We start from the raw sequence: 18,650 nt of genomic DNA on the forward strand, positions 1-18,650 counted from the left end.
CTTATATATGTAATATAAATATAAATAACATATATACTTATAATAAGTATAAATAAACATAAGATACATATTTGATTCCTGGCACATGGCTCTCCAAAGCTTTGGAATCTCTGTGGAGTGATGAGTGTCTTTTGTATGCTAATGAGATGACTGTGGTTGGGGGTGCCCAGATGGCTTCAAGATAGGGGCTGCTTGCCAGAAAAACCAAGGTATGATTAGAGGCTTGAACTTTCAGCCCCAGTCCGTAACCGTCTCCAGAAGGCTGGCAATGGAGTTAATTACTAATGGCCAATGATTTCATCAATCATGTCTACTTAATGAATCCTCCATAGAAACCCCTAAACAACGGGTTTCAGAGAGCTTCCCACTTGGTGCTGAGAAGGCGGGGCCCCTGCAGAGGACACGGGAGCTCTGCACACAGGTCTGATCCCATCCTATCCCTGCCCTATGCATCTCTGCGTTCAGTGATTCTTGAGTCTGGACTCTTCATCACGAGCCCGTAGTAGTAAGTAAAGCACTCTCCTGAGTTTTGTGAGTCATTCTAGCAGGTTACTAAGCCTGAAGAGGCGACCATGGGAACCCCGGGTTCATAGCCAATGAGAATTACAGGTGGTAACCTGGGACTTGCACCACATCTCAAGTGAGGGTAGTCTTGTGGAATTGAGCTCTAACCTGTGGGGTCTGACACCTACTCCTGGTAGTGTCAGAATTGACTTGTAGGACACCCAGTTGCTATCTGGAGAGTTGGAGAATTGTCTGGTATTGTTGTGATGTGGGAAGAAGCACAGCTCTGGGAACATACGGCAAAGACCCTCAATGAAGGCCAGGATGGTAAGAGAAGGGTTTCCGGAAAAGCTGATTAAATGGAGACCTGAGATTGGTCAGCCAAAGCGGAGAGGGGAGCGTTGTGAAGAGGGCTGTAAAAATTCTAGGCAGATGGAAAATCACGTGTGAAGACCAGGGTGTGAGCTTCTCATTGTAAATGTAGATTTAAATTGATGTTCTAGGTTTTGTACTTTGTTCTCTCAGAAGTTGGATTAGCGTGAGTCAGTCTTCTGGCATTCAATTACCTCTTGATGCTGACAAAGTTGATTCTCTCAGTCTACGGATGATGGGATCAGGGAACACTGTGGGCCCATCCAGACAGTGTCACCCATTGTGTGCCAAATGTCTTCCCAGATAACACTTCTCACCTTATTTTTTGCGTGATTATCCAAGCCACAGTGGAAATTCTTAAACGTTTGGGGTTGGACAGTTTACTCAGAGGCGGTGGGAGGCAGGTTCAATGTTGTTTTGAAATAGGGTTTTCTTGGAGTGCCTGGGTAGCTCAGTCGGTTGAACATCCGACTCCTGATTTTGGCTCAGGTCATGATCCCAAGATCATGGGATTGAGCCCTGCACTGGGCTCCTCATGAGCATGGAGCCTTGTTAAAATTCTCCCCCTCTCTCTCTCTCTTCCCCCCACACTCCCACCCTGGCTCATGCTTGCATGTGTGCTCTCTCTCTCTCTCTCAAAAAAACAATCCTTAAAGCAAAAGAAATAGGGTTTTCTTCTAAAAACTGACATCGATACTTTCCATGGTACAAGAACATAGCCAGGCAAGGGTGTTGGTGGGAGCCCGTACCCCACCCAAACAATGATGCCGGCTTTCCCCCACATCTGCTGCTTCTTTTCAAATAAGCCCTCCACCTCTGTGCTTATTCATTTCCACTCACGACACCAGCTCTCTAATTTAGCGCCGGAGATGAGAGTCAGCACCAGGGCCACCCTTCCTAACAACTTTGTGTTTCTTCAGAGCGTTTCCTGTGGTGCTTGGTACCAATGGGCCCTCATGGCATGTGGCTTGCCCGCTATATGTATAGGAGCTCTCCAAGAACGTTCCATTCCAGATTGCTCAAACACAGACTCATTGTCAACTCACAGCCACTGAAACAGTTCTAAAGAAATGCGGTGTCAACACACCCACGTCAACAGCGACGCAAGGTCACTGAGCTTTTCTGAAATGACACTACAGAGAAAATCCTTGTGGTTTTTCCTGACTCAAACTTCTGTTTTGGACATTTGTTAGAAAAGTTTGCTGATAAGGCAGGAAAGTAACCGTTAGATTTTCAACTGATGGCCATAAAAATGGCCATTACTTGACCAGGCGATCCCTTCAGGCCACGGGGGAGGCTCCCGGAGCGAGGTGTCCTGTGCCTCCCTCCCACACCTTCAGCATTTATTGGAAATATATCTTCAGAGAGGGACTCAACAGCTTTTTTGATGCTTTTATTGATAAGTTGAGTACAGCCTTAGATTTAGTTGTCAAATATTCCTTTACACATTTCAGAGAGAAATATTCTTCCGCAAAGATTCTATTTCTACTTTTTTGATACATTCACATTTGGTTACAGCATTCATGCTCAAACACGTTCATTTGTAGTGGTTTGTGATTCATATTCATTTACAGATGCTGTTTTTTCTTTAACTTGTTTCAGTGTCCTCCTCTGGGAGAAAAAATAAAAGAGACCACCACCGGGAAAGGAGCAGAGACCTAGAAACTTCTACGGTGCCCGAACCCATGAGAGCAACCCTTGTTCGGGCTTCACACATCCAACACACCATGCAAGCTTGGCAGGAAGCAAAAACAACAGTATCGCTAAACCCCAAAACTCTAGTGGATATAAAATACTGGGTGCTCCACATGACAGAGGGAACCGTCGGATTTGTCACGTTGGGTCACTGTATGAAGCTCCTACTTACTGGGATTGTCAGTACTGTGCAGTCGGGCCCTGAGTGGGTTTTGGACTGATCACTGATACTGGGACACGTGGGCTCATGCCTACTGACCCTCCTTTTTCTCACACTCACAGATAATGGCTCTCCAGGACCTCTCTGTGATCTTAAGGGCTTCCTGACATGAGTCTGGCAGCTTTGGGGTCACGTGGGGGAGGCTGGATTTTCTGACACAGCGAAGCCAAGTGAGGCTGTTAATGCCACTGTGGCTGCCACACCCCATCTTGTCCCAGGTCTAGCCTCTGAGAGAAGAGGGAGATCAGGCAGGACTGCCCCTGGATGGATGGTTAGGGAAAGAGGGACAGAGGTCCTTGGGAAATATTCTGAGGTCATTCCCTCTCTCTCCCTAGCAAGGATTTCTGGTGCTATGTCTACAAAGAGAAGCCTTGCTACTGATTTGATAATTTCCAGGTGCCCTACATCCAAAGAGGACCCCATGGGCTAGTGAAACTCATTATGCTGTGGTCACGATTGTCCCTGAGAAGACAGACAATGAGAACAAACGATGGTGGTTATACGTTTTCATCTGTAGGGTGTGCTGTAGGAAACGAGGTTTGTTGCGTTTAGTGAAACACATCTCTTTTTGATGTGTTGTGGATGCCTCAAAAAAAAAAAGACAAAAACTTGGCGAAGGCTCCATTTCGATCCATGTCAACGTGAGGAAAACTTCTGGTGTCACTGTACTGTCCTAGAGGAAAGGGCTCTCCCTGGAGTAACCCACTGGGTAGGCAGAGCCCCTGGGGTGTGTAGATGGGGAGCAGGTGCAGAGAGAGCATAAACTCCTGTGGTGCAGAATCAGGTTTGGCCTCATTTCCATAGCCCCGGAAATGCTCCTTCTTTAAAGATCCTGCTTTAATACTCTGCACTTTTGTTACCATCGAGAACCATTATAAAGCCATTTATAAAAATGTCTCCCCTCTGGGCCCCTTATCCATTAAATTTACAGCGAAGCCAAAGGTACTAGCTTGTTCTCCAAGCCGCAAAATGAATGTCTGAGGTCGAATTATAGACTTTGTAATTATTTTCAGAAAAAACAAGTTCTTTCTAAAGTCGCAAATAATGAAATAGAATGAAAGTACATGGAGTTTTGATTTCTCTCCTGGAATTTAATCATTCAACATTCAAATCAGCTTTCATAATTTCTCACTAGTTGACCAGCCGATTAGTTGATGTTCCGTCAATGTTATATATATAGTAGGATTCTTGGGGATAAAGGCAGTCTTGACTATTGCCTGTGGTTCTTCGGGAACAGATGCTCTCTGAAACCTTAAGTGAGAACATTGCTCTTAAAGTTGTGAGTACAGTGCTCAGAATCCGTCGCGGTCAGTCTTACAGAGAACTCACCCAGTCGTTGCTGAAGGTAAAATGCGAGAAATGAAGAAAACCTGAGGAATCTCTATGTACGTGTCTAGCCTGACTCGAAATGACGCGGGAATGGCCATCCACACAAAAAAGCGGAACCGCGCTTGAACCTCTGCTCTGGGTTGTGCGTATTGCTGAGGCCTGAGAATACTTCTCGCTCTTTTTCATGGGCACAAAGCAAGAGACGCGAGGACCTTCTCCTCTGACTTTGTTTTTGTAGTTTTGGAAGGACCTTGAGGGCTGCGTGTGCGTGAGAGAGAGAGAGGGAGAGGGAGAGAGAGAGAGAGCGAGCATTTGGAGACAGAAGACCAGGGCATGGCGGGACTCGCGCGCCTTTCCGAGCCGGCCGGCAGGGGGCGCGCGCAGGGCTGCAGCTACACGTCGAACCAGTGGTCCCCCATGCAGGCGCGGTTCCACTCGCAGCCGCAGGCCCAGCACCACTCCAGACGGCACTGGGGCTGCGGGCACTTCATGTGCATGCATCCTCCTGCGGGCAAAGGACACAGGTGAACGCCTGGACGACACCACTTCCCGCACCGGCACCCCGGTCTAGAAATGCCTTTTGGCTCACCTGGGTGGCTCAGTTGGTTAAGCATCCCACTCTTGGTTTCGGCTCAGGTCATGATCTCGCGGTTGGTGGGTTCGAGCCCCACATCGGCACTGTCCGCGCACAGCCTGCTTGGGATTCTCTCTCCCCCCTCTCTCTGCCCCTCCCCTGCTCACTCTCTCTCTCAAAAATAAATAAACTTACAATTTTTAAAAATATCTATTTATTTTCAGAGAGAGCGAGAGCGAGCACGAGCAGGGGAGAGGCAGAGAGAAAGAGGGAGTCACTGAATCCAAAGCAGGCTCCAGGCTCCCAGCTGGCGGTGGGGCTGGACCTCACCAACCCCGAGATCATGACCTGAGCTGAAGTCTGCCACTTAACCGACTGAGCCACTCAGGCGCCCTGTAAATAAATAAACTTAAAAAAAAAAAAAGAAAAAAAGAAAAAAAGAAAAAAAAAAAAGAAAAGGGTTTCTGAGGGAATGTCTCAAGCAATCCAAGGGCAGAACGTGGACTGAAGCAAACCCGTCGGAAAGCTCCCTGGAAGTTGTGCAGTTAATGACCTTCATCAAGAAAGGAGTGAAGACGAGGGGCGCCTGGGTGGCTCAGTGGGTTAAGGGTTCCTACTTCGGCTCAGGTCATGACCACACGGTCGGTGGGGTCGAGCCCCGCGTCCAGCTCTGTGCTGACAGCTCAGAGCCTGGAGCCTGCTTCGGACTCTGTGTCTCCCTCTCTCTCTGCCCCCCCCCCAAAATAAAAATTAAAAAAAAAAAAAAGGAGTGAGGGTGAAACATGCCGTCCTCATCTAGGACTAATTTTATTTATAAATCTGACTTTATTTACTTCTCCTGAAATGGGACTTAGAGACAAATGCCTTGTGTTTCACAAACGGGGTCAATTCCTTACTAAATATATATCAAGGTTGATGTTTTAAATAGATGTTAATATACTTAGCAACTTAATATGGAATATATAATATAACTTGGCTTGAAACAGGAGTTGGGACAGCAGTATTGAAAGTATCTCATAGGGAACGCAGCCCTTAATGCGATTCAAACTTTTATTTAGGGTGAGCAGACGGGGAGAAGTGGGGGCGCTGCATGTACTACCTCATTCACTCCTCAAAAGCACTTTGTGAGAGAGCAGTGTTACCCTGTTCTAGAATTTTCTTAAGGCCAAGGACTTTTATTTATTTATTTTTTTTATTTTTTAAAAAAAAAATTTTTTTTTCAACGTTTTTTATTTATTTTGGGGACAGAGAGAGACAGAGCATGAACAGGGGCAGAGAGAGAGGGAGACACAGAATCGGAAACAGGCTCCAGGCTCTGAGCCATCAGCCCAGAGCCTGACGCGGGGCTCGAACTCACGGACCGCGAGATCGTGACCTGGCTGAAGTCGGACGCTTAACCGACTGCTCCACCCAGGCGCCCCAAGGCCAAGGACTTTTAAACGGCAAAGTCTGAGATTTCACCAGGATCTGTTGTTCTTTCACGGAACAGGGCCTTGGCCGCATGAGATGAAAGGTCCCTTATTCGGGGATTCACTTTGGGATTCCGCCCCTTCCCACACTTGTTAAATTCATTTCTTATTTGCTTCTGGGGCTCAGACATCAAGTCTGCGGTGGAGTGCAGAGGGAGTTACTCGTATGAAGTTACATGTAGAGAATGGCTTCTGATCGAATTTCCTAGATAATTCAGACAAAAGCGGTTCTTTGCTTGAACTCGATATAACATTGGATGTGCTCTATTATTCAATTTTACCAATTATCTTGTTAAGTCATTTTTTTCTTGCCAAATTTTCTAGGTAATTGCTTCAGCACTGTCTCATTTTTATTATTAGAAACCTGGCATAAGAACTTCCACCGATTTAAAATATTTATGAATATGTAACTGAAGGAATTTGTTTTAGGATAATTTAAGGGCATTTAAAATCCCATACTTTTCCAACTTCCTTTTGGTTTGTTTTAAAGATCATTTAGGGGTGGGAGGGAGGGGGGGTGGGTGAAGGGTATTGAGGAGGGCACCTTTTGGGATGAGCACTGGGTGTTGTATGGAAACCAATTTGACAATAAATTTCATATATTGAAAAAAAAATTATAAATATGCAGAAAATCAGGGGAAAAACTCACCTATGATACTTTCATCTTAATATTTCTCATTTAGGATTACACATTGGCAGGACTGTGTAATTTTCCACACATATTTAATGACTGTACATTTATGATATAAATAATATAATGTTTTCCTACTATACCAAATTTTCACGGGTATGGAATACTAACATTACAAATGAGATTTCGTTATAGAAACTAGAAACATAATGGCTCTGTAGAATAAGAAGAAAGGAAATAGGAAGAAAGAATATTCATGTTATTAACTTTCTTTTCCACCTTGGTGCTTAATATATGCAAGGCAGTATGCTAGATCTCATAATATGGAGAAGAATCAGGGACTCTAATTCTAAAAACTCTGCCAACTTCTTTTTTTTTGTATTTATTTATTTTTATTATTTTTAAAAATTATTTTGTAATGTCTATTTTTTTATTTTTTAAAATATATTTATTGTCAAATTGGTTTCCATACAACACCCAGTGCTCATCCCAACAAGTGCCCTCCTCCCTGCCCATCACCCACTTTCCCCTCTCCCCCAACCCCATCTTCCCTTAGTTCTCTGTATTTAAGAGTCTCGTGGTTTGCCTCCCTCCCTCTCTGTTTGTAACTATTTTTTCCCCTTCCCCTCCCCCACAGTCTTCTGTTAAGTTTCTCAAGATCCACATATGAATGAAAACATATGGTATCTGTCTTTCTCTGACTGACTTATTTCACTTAGCATAATACCCTCCAGTTCCATCCACGTTGCTGCAAATGGCAGGATTTCATTCTTCCTCATTGCCAAGTAGTATTCCATTGTATATATAAACCACAACTTCTTTATCCATTCATCAGTTGATGAACATGTAAGCTCTTTCCATAATTTGGCTACTGTTGAAAGTGCTGCTATAAACACTGGGGTACAGGTGCCCCTATGCATCAGCACTCCTGTGTCCCTTCGGTAGATTCCTAGCAGTGCGATTGCTGGGTCATAGCTTCTCTTTAAAAGTGTATTTATTTCTTTTGAGAGACAGAGAGCACAAGCATACCAGAGCGGGGCAGGGGCAGAGAGAGAGGGAGAGGGAGAATCTGAAACAGGTTCTGAGCTATCAGCCTAGAGCCTGACTTGGGGCTCCATCTGACAAATGGTGAGATCATGACCTGAGCTGAAACCAGGAGTTGGATGCCTAACCAACTGAGCCACCCAGGTGCCCCAAAGCTTTGCCAACTTAAAAGTAAATGTGAGCAAGAAGCTGACAACTTCACGTGACTTTGAGGGCATTTGAATGAAGAAAACATGGCTTCTCTTATAGAGAATTCTATCCACCGACTGATGCTCAAACCATGAAAAGCCCAGCCTATGCCCCGTCAGCCCCATGGCTGGGGCCAGCCACTCTTTCATTAGGTTTAAAGACAGAGGAGAAGTTCTTGAACACCCTGGCACTTTTTGATCAGAGAATGGGACTGGAATCTCATCTGTTTGAGGCAGAAATGAAGGAAGCCACTTTCCGAGGTGGAAGGCTGCGCGAGGAAGTGCAGGCTTAGCCTATGTTTAAGATGGAAATGAGCCTCATTTTCATTACAGCTTTGCTGCACAAAGAACTGCTTTCTGGGATTCAGATGACCATGAAATAGATCATGAATTTACTTTGAGGACGAGATCATGAAACAAGCTTTTCTGGCCCATAGAGCTCACATGTATCTCTGCTGCATGCTTGAAATCAGTGGAGACTAACATTAATAAGCTTAAAGTCTCAACTTTTCTGTTCATAGGTTAAAAATCTATAGGTGAAAAATCAGTGCTTTCCATTTATACTAAGTCACGCTATTTCAAAGAAATGGTGGATTGGGAAACCTTTTTAAAAATAACTTTTAGGGGCGCCTGGGTGGCTCAGTTGGTTAAGCATCTGACTTGGGCTCAGGTCATGATCTTGCGGTCCGTGGGTTCGAGCCCTGCGTCGGGCTCTGTGCTGACAGCTCAGAGCCTGGGGCCTGTTTCAGATTCTGTGTCTCCCTCTCTCTGACCCTCCCCTGTTCATGCTCTCTCTCTGTCTCAAAAATAAATAAATGTTAAAAAAAATAAAAATAAAATAAATAAATAATTTTTACTTTATTTTTGAAAGAGAGAGAGAGAGAGAGGCAGACACAGAGGGGGACAGAGGATCCAAAGCAGGCTTCGTGCTGATGGCAGTGAGCCCCATGCGGGGCTTGAACTCAGAAACCGTGAGATCACGACCTGAGCGGAAGCCGGATGCTTAACCCACTGAGCCCCCAGGCGCCCCTCCGGGAAGACAACTCTTAGCCCTCAGGCTTTTGCGCTCTGCTAGCTTGCTCTCTCTCTCATATTTTATATAAAATATCTGTTCATGTATTTACTAGCTACTTGTTAATTCAACAGATATCTGTCAGGACTCTTCTGGGCCTGGGGGACAGACAGACAAGGCTCCTGACCTTTGGTGATAACAGAACGGTCTCTCGCTACTGAACTTGCATCGTGAAGTGAGCGTTCGTGAAGGGTCTCTGCGTCTCCTCTGACCTCAGGTTGTCTACACGGCATCACCGCTCCAGCGGTGAGGACCGGAAGAGGTCTTGCCCCTGGCTCCGCTGACGTCCTCTGTGCGCACTGGAGTGTCAACCCAGGGCACAACCCAGCGCACGGAGAACAGCGGCTCACGGCCCACGCGGATCTATTTGTTGCCAGGAGACCACTGACTCCGCCGGGGACCTGGCCTGAACTGAGCCCCGTTCCTGCCGCTCTGGGATGTGCTTACACTCTCCCGTTTGCAAGAATAAAGACCTCCTGAAGGGCATGACCGAGGAAAGAGAGGCGGGGGGGGGGGGGGGCGCACCTCCAGACTGCCGGGCTTCACGCCACGGCGAGCCAGCCGTTAGAGGCCTGCCGGGCAGGTGCCGCTCATGCTTAGTGGGGAGAGTGTGGGAAAAGTGTACCTGGTGCTTCGTTTTACTTCTCATCGGGCAGGGCTGCCGCCCCTACCTCACCCACGCAGAGGTGTCTGACACTTAGGACGGGCTCCGGGGGCCGTGATGGCTTTAAGCTGGCCGGCACATCCAGGACTGACAGTGGCAGGTACCCCACTGGCTGCTGCGGGGTATCAGACTGACCGTGAACGGGGCGGCCCAAAGTACAACTCTGAATATAGACTGAATGCCGCAGAGCAGGGGCGGGTTGTGCAACGATGGCCGGCAGGCAACAGGACCGCCACGCGATCGTGGGAGCAGGGCACACTCAGGAGGAGAATAACACCGCAGCTGCAAGTGTAGACACAGCATCGCGGAGCTGAGCGGGCCTCCCTCCGTGTCCTACAGCGTATGACAGGGGTCACTTGTCCATTAGGACGGGATCAGGAAGGGCGGTCCTTCCGTCTGCCAGCTCTCCCCGGTGTCCCCGTAGGCACGGTGGCCTCCAGCATTTATGAGGAGGCACGGGTGTGACGGGGTGTGTAAGGAAGGAAGAGCAGCCCCTCTTGGGAGTTGATGCCTTGGGTTTGGAGCATCGTCAGGGAGAGAACCGTTCGAGTGTGGCCCCTGTGATTCTAAGCCTGTTGACTCACGCAAACCAGGGCACAACTGTGGGCTCCTAAAAGACCGCCTGCGGTTAATGTCAGCTAATCCAGCGGCATCCCCAAAGTTTCAGTTCACGTTCTCAAAATTTAGAGAGTAGTTGGTAGAAGGCCAAAGGAATAACTCTATTGAGAAACAGATTCATGCGAAGGATACTCTAATAAAGGAGGCAAGTGTCGTAGTAACGTCGAGTACTAAATGTCCCACAGCAGGGATGGGGACATCAGAGCCCAGAGTGTGTGCTGCCATTGAAAGGTACACAAGTGGGTGTGAGGAGGAAAAAAAGAATATCATGGCCAAAAGAAGTGGGAACCTGTCCATTAAACAAAATTAAACAGATTTCTTTTACAGAAGGAAGTCTGGATTGCCAATGTATATTGTGAGCAGGGATAATAAGAATAGCTTCCTTATGCGATTCCTGTGAGGGCTAAATGATGTGATAATTGTAAGGAACCTAGAACAAGCATAGAACAAATGCTCAATACAAGTTAATTGTTTGTGTTGTTGGTATTATCCAAGAGGGGGCTCTAGTAGGAATGACCTGGCAAATGTATTTGGCATGGTGACATTCCCCCTTTCCCCACTGAGTGTCTCTAGACACCAGAATACTATGGGGGATACAGTGAGAAATACTGGAATAGGAAATATAAATATATATATATATATACATATATATATATATATATATATATATATATATATAGTAAAACCTTGGTTTGCAAGCATAATTCATTCCGAAACATACTTTTAATTCAAAGCACTTGTGTATCAAAGTGAATTTTAAGGACCATTGGCTCAGTTGTGATCATGTGACATTCAGCATCACGTACGACTCGTATTGCAAAAGATATCGCTCATCTATCAAGCTAAACTTTATTAGAAATATTTGCTCATCTTGTGGAACACTAGCAGGACAAGTTACTCACAGTCCAAGGTTTTATATATATATATATATATATATATATATAGTAGACAACTTACCAGATACAAAGTGCCTAATATTATTAATAATAAATAATAATAAGGGTAATTAGGGTTTATGGAGTGCTTTCTCTATGCCAGGCACTTGGCCGAGTATCTGCCCTGCATGACGTCTCATGCTTCTACTATTGGGGGACAGCTTCTGTTTTCATCTCTACTTGACAGAGGAGGACCGTGGGTTTAGGCAGTTAAGAGACTTGATGTGGGACAGTGGAGAGATTTGCACTCTGGCCAATGGTTCCAAATTCCCTGAGTACTGAACTACTATTCAGTTACACATCCTCCTAGAATTCCTGACTGTTATAACCACGCAGCTCATGTTCTCCAAGAAGCTCACCAAATCCTCACTTTTTTTCGTAGCCCAGACTCACCATTTTTTTCAACTGGCACATGGCAACGGGGACAGGGCTTGGTGGTTTTCTTGATTGTTTCTTTAGAGGCCTCTTCCCACCGAGCTTGTTCCGCGGCCTTCTCGTCAACTCTGTAGGCCTGCGAATAAAGACAAAAAGAATTGAAATTCGGATCTTTATGTCAGGGTTGAGGATCCTTGAAACACCGATATGGGAACTTCTTCGAGACAGAAGTGTCTTCAGGCAGAACAAACACAAAGTCACTTGGCAAGTGGTGGACAAGGTTTGACATGGATGGGATATACTTCTCTTGGTATGGGCCCTTCGCTTGCAAGCTAAGAAAACACGGCTTGATTTTATAGTGCGAGATCCTCTCTTTTGTTGTTTTGAATAATTGTAATAAATAACATCTATCAGGTGTCCAATGTGCAGGCAGGGTGATCAGTGCTCTACAGACACTTCTTTGTTCGATGCTTTGTCAGGAGAGTGTCCTCACTTTTATTTTCCATCGAGGATCAAGGGAGTTACACAGTTGTCCAAAGCTGGAGAGTGGGACATTTAAATGTTCTTCATCTTGTTATCCTTCATTCTTGCACCTGGGGAACGGTCTTCTGTCTTCAGGAGCCAGAAGAAGGAAACAAAGTTGACGTGGCTGGGGATGCAGAGAGAGCCGGGAACAGCCCATGTGAGGACTCTGGGCTCAGGGGACATCTGCCCGGGCTCCCGTCCCGGCCGCAGCCGGGTGGGTGACTCTGAGACGCCCCTTCACCTCTCTGAAAGGTCTCATCTCTTAAATGGAATTAAAAAATGCCTTTGGGGGTCTCAAGCACGGAGTGTGTTTCTTTGAAGGCGTGGGACTAGTATCTGACACGTGTTGTGAAGTGATGCTATGAATTACCTCGGGATCTATCGCACGGTGAGCTCTCAGAAATGTTTGCAAACACTATTCACGCAGAGGACTGAGTCATCCCCGACCCTCAGCACAGGAGGAGGGGGCGTTTCATGCAACCACTGCAGACATTCATTCTGCTCCTGTCTAATCACTCAGACGCTGCTGTCTTTCCCGCTTACTTCGATATTGGATGACGTGTGCAGAAAAAGAATTGGTACGTTTTAAAAAGTGTTTATTTATTTATTTTGAGAGAGAGAGAAAGAGAGAGCAGGGGAGGGGGAGAGGGAGAGGGAGACAGAGAATCCCAAGCAGGCTCCGTGCTGTTAGCATAGAGCCCAACTTGGGGCTCGATCTCACGAACCACGAGATCGTGACCAGTGCTGAAACCAAGAATCGGACGCTTAACCGACGGAGCCACCCAGGCGCCCCATGGATTGGTACATTTTTGGATTCAGTACAAGACACGTGTAGTCTCGGTCTATATCTAAAATATTTCAACATGTTAATCCAAATAGAATCCCTCCATTTTGGCTTCTATAGCATCTAAGCAAATTTTTTTGTGAGCATTCAAGTCATTTGGTTAACTTGTAATAATTATTTTAATATATTCCCAGAGCTAATTTACATTAAGAAACTATGAAAATCAACTCCTTACTAACTTTAAATATAAAGTAGGTAAGAAATCAAATACCAAAACATGCTCTAACACTCTGATATTACTCTAATAATAATGATAATGATAATACTCAACAAATTCATAACACTCGTTTTTACACGTTGACTCCCATCATTTCAGTTGCTTGTCATAATAACCTAGAGGAAACGGTGCGGTGTCTAATAAGTTAACAAACTCACAGATGAGCCCTCTGAGTGGCAAAGGTCAGGTGCCAAGTTCAGGATGCTTACACTTATGCAGCAGCATCAGTGCCTCTCAAATGCAAAAATTTGGAAAACCTGAAAGATGGGAACTCAAACCAGAGGTGCTCACACACAAGTTCCTCGCCCATGACACTGTGCTTTGAGCATCAAACTCTGCCCAGCACCATCATGCGTGGCAGGTGGCAGGTTTTCTAGGTGGTGAGCATGAAGGCAAGAGCTAGTAGGCAGTCATCCTCTTATGGCCCCGGTGCAGGGAGGCACTTGGATCTGAGACGCCACGTCTGGGGAGTAGAACCCTCCGTCCCACGTTCGAATCCAACGTCCAGCACATTCACTGTCACATTCAAAATACTTTTGAAATGTTAAAGTGTTTCAGTGTTAATAAAGACACCAAAAGTAAAGGCAACAAAAGCAAAAATAAACAAGGGGGACTCTGTCAAACTAAAAGGCTTCTGCACAGCAAAGGAAACGTTCAGCGGAATGAAATGGGGGTAAAATATTTGCAAATCAGATATCTGATAAGAGGTTAATATCCAAACTGTATATAAGGCTCCTAGAATTCAATAGCAAAAAAAACCAAGAAATCTGAGGGAAAAAGATGGGCAGAGGATCAGAACAGACATTTTTCCAAAGAAGGCACGGTAAAAAGGTGCTCCCCATCACGAATCACCAGGAAAATACAAATCAAAGCCACCGTGAGCTATTTACCTCACACTTGGTAGAATGGCTATTGCAAACAGATAAGAGATCCCAAGTGTTGGTGAGGATGTGGAGAAAAGGGAGCCTTGCGCACCGTTGGTGGAGATGTAAACTCGTGCAGCGGCTGTGGTTACACAGTGTGCCGCCACTTGTGACCACACAGATACACCTTGGAGGCATTACGCTCAGTGGAATAAGTCCAAGAGAAAGACAAATACCATATGATGTCACTCGTATGTGGAACCTGAACTTGAACTCGCGGCTACAGGGAATGGACTGACAGTGGCCAGGGGTGGGGTTCGGGAGAGAGGTAAGTCAAGGGGGTCACAAGGGACACACTTTCAGTTATCAAATAAATGAATCCTGGGGATGTCATGTCCAGCATGATGACTATAGTTAACAATACTGTATTATATATTTGAAACTTGCTAAGAGAGCAGATCTTAAAAGCTCTTAGGAGAAGAAAAAGAATTGTCTACGTATGGTGATGGATGGTAACTAAACTCGTGGTAATCATTTCTCTGTCTATATATCAAATCATTATGCTGTGCACTGAAACTAATATAATGTTATATTTCAATAACATCTCAAAAAAGAATGATGTATTCTGAGGTAAATAACTATGTTTGTACCTAACTTGCAGCATTTAGTGGTTTTTACTGTAATTCGCATGTATGTTTCTGTTGTTTCCAATAGAAAGCGAATTTGTCCAGGGCCAGGATCACGTTGGTATCTTCCTCCCACGACCAGGATCTGCCTGGCACCTGGTAGGCACTCGCGATGTTTCGGCTGAGTAATGAAGGAATGACGCTAACACGATAAGCATCCAGGGATAAGGCCCCAAGAAGCCGGTGGGGCACGTGGGGTGCATCCTAATGACGGCCTTGCAGTGAAGCAAATTTCTTTCTGTGAATTAGCTATCCCATTCACAAAGGAGGCCTCCTTTATAACTCAGAGGCTGTCATGTGATTTGTCAATACTTTGTTAGGATAAAACAGAGTAAGTTTACTGGCTAAGAACAACCACAGGTACTGAGAACTTCCTTTGGCCCCGGGATGATTTAATGATGACTCTGGCCGAGAGTGCAGGCTGATAAAGCTGTGGTCGATGACAGTAGTTGCAAGATTTAGTAAGTAGGTTTGTATCTTAAGTACACATCTTCCAATCAGCTCAGATTCACCTGTGGGCTTAATCCTCAGTGATACAAAGCAAACATCCCCTAACCATATGCTCCAAGATTTTCTTTTTTAAGGTCCAGGAGCTCGTATCTCTAAAGTGATGCTGGAAAATTGTTTGCGGGGGCATATAGATCAGAGAAATACATAGTTCTACTTAGTAAAAACTAATTTCAAAATTCTTTTCAGCAATATGGCTCGCTGTACAATAAATGCAATTCTTCTCAGGTCTATGCACCTAAAAATGATGGATGAAATATGGAAGAAAAATCTTTACTTAATGCATGGCTGATCTGGTGGGAGAATACAGGAAATCCCTGATGGCTAGAATGAGAAATTTTAAAAAGTTAAAAATAAATGGGGGTGTCTAGGTGGCTCAGTCGGTTGAGCATCTGACTTTGGCTCAGGTCATCATCTCGCGGTTCTTGAGTTCAAGCCCCGTGTCAGGCTCTGTGCTGACAGCTCAGAGCCTGGAACCTTCTCTGGATTCTGTGTCTCCCCTCCTCTGCTCATACTCTGTCTCTCAAAAATAAATAAGCATTAAAAAAATTTAAAAAAGAAAGAGAAAACCCTCTTGGGTAAAGGAGGGAGGAATCTGGGGTTTGCTATGGGGCTGTATTCTTTGTCTCAGGGTGCCCAGAGCTGGGTCTTTACAGGCCCTGAGAGTATAGACCGGACAAAACCTGGACCGGAGCAGGGTGGAAGGTGGAATCAAATTTTCCCATTACACACACACAACCTAGACTCCGGAGGGGTGATATCCTCAGCTGATGGGAAAAAAATCTTCCCAGAAGAGAGAATTGGTAAAGAATTAATAAAGCTATGTGCTGGTCTCAGCCTTATGGTGATGCGGGTTGGGGAGACAAAGTTTGAGAATTCCTAACCACCAAGCCTTACACCCAAGGTTTTGTGAAAAGAATGCATACTACCTGATTACCTGAAAAAAAGAACCCAAGCCAAAAAGTTAATTTGAAATACTCAGAATGCTCTGGTAGCATACCCATGAACCTGGCTGAAGCAGAACTATTTTCCATAGAGTACTGCACTTCATTTATTATTTTTTTTTTAAATTTTTTAACGTTTATTTATTTTTGAGACAGAGAGAGACAGAGCATGAACGGGGGAGGGGCAGAGAGAGAGGGAGACACAGAATTGGAAGCAGGCTCCAGGCTCTGAGCCATCAGCCCAGAGCCCGACGCGGGGCTCAAACTCACGGAACGTGAGATCGTGACCTGAGCCGAAGTCGGACGCTTAACCAACTGAGCCACCCAGGCGCCCCTGCACTTCATTTATTTACAAAATTTTTTTAAATGTTTATTTGTTTTTGAGACAGAGGGAGACAGAGAAGTAGGGGAGGGACAGAGAGAGAGGGAGACACAGAAACTGAAGCAGGCTCCAGGCTCTGAGCCGTCAGCACAGAGCCTGACGTGGGGCTCGAACCCATCGACTGAGAGATCATGACCTGAGCTGAAGTCGGACGCTTAACTGACTGAGCCACCCAGATGCCCCTAGATTAATGCACTTTAAAAAGCCAAACTTCAAAAACAAAATCATGCAAATAAAATTCCAAAAAGCCTGAGATCACACAAAAAAGTTGCAACTATAGGAGAAAACAAACTATCATGAGTGAAAGTGACAGAAATATAAAACTGAAGAACCTGACCAACAAAGGTGTGGATACTGGAACAATCAGATACAGAATACAAAATAAATATATTTGATATGCTCAAACACCTAAAGGATACAAAGTGTGGTAAAGGCATCAGAGACTATCATGATTAACCAGGCACATTTGGAAAAGACACATGTTTGTTTCGTGCATTTCTTTCTGAACACAAAGAAACTAATGATTAGAATTAGAAACTCACTTGATGAATTACATAGCAAATTAGACACAGATGTGGGGTAACTCATGAACCGGAAGATAAAACTGAAGAAAAAACACAGACTGCAGATCAGAGGCAATCAGTACAAAACGTGAAAAGTAGAGTGAGAGTCAGTGCGGACAGTGAAAAGGTAGAACACTTCTCTAGAGTTCTAGACACAGAGAAATAGGAGAAGTGTTGGTACACAGAGTGGCAAAGAAAACAGATTATCTACAAAGTAACAGTTACTCTGACAGCTGATTTCTTGACACCTGGATGCCAGCAGACGGTAATAGAATGTCCTCAAAGTACTGAGAGAACGTCAGCCTACTTAGAATCTTCTACAGGCAAAATTAATTTTCAAAGTGAACATTAATAAAAATACTTAGAGACGTAAGATACAGAGGATTTCTCACCAACAGACCTTCACTAAAGGAACAGCTACATAGGATAAAGTCCAAAGGAAGAGCTGAATCACAAGAAGGAACTGTGAGCAGGGGCGCCTGGGTGGCTCAGTTGGTTAAGCCTCCGACTTCAACTCAGGTCACGATCTCACGGTTTGTGGGTTTGAGCCCTGCGTCAGGCTCTGTGCTGACAGCTCAGAGCCTGGAGCCTGCTTCAGGTTCTGTGTCTCTCTCTTTCTCTGCCCCTCTCCCACTTGTGCTCTGTCTCTCTCTGCCTCTCAAAAATAAATAGTTAAAAAATTTTTTTTTAAAATAAGGAACTGTGAGCAAAGAAAATGGTCATATGCAGATAAATCAAAGCAAATACTGACTATACAAAACTATCAAAATCATGTTCCATTGGCTGGTTTTAAAAAACCAAGGTAGAACTAAAATGCTAGACAAGAATTGCATGTAAGTAAAAGGATTAAGTGGCTCTAAGGTACTTATGTTATTTAGGCTGAGAGTCATGGACTTTGTTACACTGATATATGTTTACATTTCTAGTGTAATCATTAAAAGAAAAGAGAGAAAGCACTTGGCTTCTAAACAAGAAAAAATTAATGGAAACAGCAGACCAACGAAAAGTTAAAGAGAAGGCAAGAAATGGAAGTATAGCAATATAGAAAGATACGGAAAGTATAAAATAAAGTGGCCGAAATGACTGCAAATACATCCGTACCCACGGTGATGTGAAGTCGACGGTAATCTAGAGAAAGGGTAGGTAAACAATGTCCCACGGGCCACGTCTGGTTTGCCACGGTGCTGTAGATAACGTTTTATTGGAACAGCCATGTTCATTCATGTACATATTGCCTAGGACTATTGGCAGAATTCCGCTGCAAGCATTTGCAGGATTGAGGACTTGCTTCCTGACCGGCTGTCAACTGGGACTCATTCTCAGCTTCCAGAGGCTGCCTGCATCCCCTGGTTCTTGGCTCCCTTCGTCAACAGTAGCGGTGGACGGAATCCTTCTCATGCTCGAATCTCTCCTGCCTCTTCGTCTGCCC

At 44.9% G+C, this 18,650-nt stretch overlaps 1 protein-coding gene across 2 annotated transcripts in view; it reads right to left on the reverse strand.

The window, feature by feature from the left end:
- Positions 1–2,253: 2,253 nt before the first annotated feature.
- Positions 2,254–18,650, reverse strand: part of PRKN (parkin RBR E3 ubiquitin protein ligase) — a 1,348,128-nt gene continuing 1,331,731 nt past the window's right edge. For both annotated transcript variants that reach the window (XM_043592715.1, XM_043592714.1), the window contains exons 11-12: positions 11,709–11,826; positions 2,254–4,625 (exon numbers count right to left, since the gene is read on the reverse strand). In XM_043592715.1, the coding sequence (XP_043448650.1) occupies positions 4,513–4,625; positions 11,709–11,826 (231 nt within the window). In that variant the 3' untranslated portion in view covers positions 2,254–4,512. The remainder of the gene's footprint in view (positions 4,626–11,708; positions 11,827–18,650) is intronic.

Source organism: Prionailurus bengalensis, chromosome B2 (genome assembly GCF_016509475.1).
Source record: "Prionailurus bengalensis isolate Pbe53 chromosome B2, Fcat_Pben_1.1_paternal_pri, whole genome shotgun sequence".
NCBI classification, from domain to species: Eukaryota; Metazoa; Chordata; class Mammalia; order Carnivora; family Felidae; genus Prionailurus; species Prionailurus bengalensis.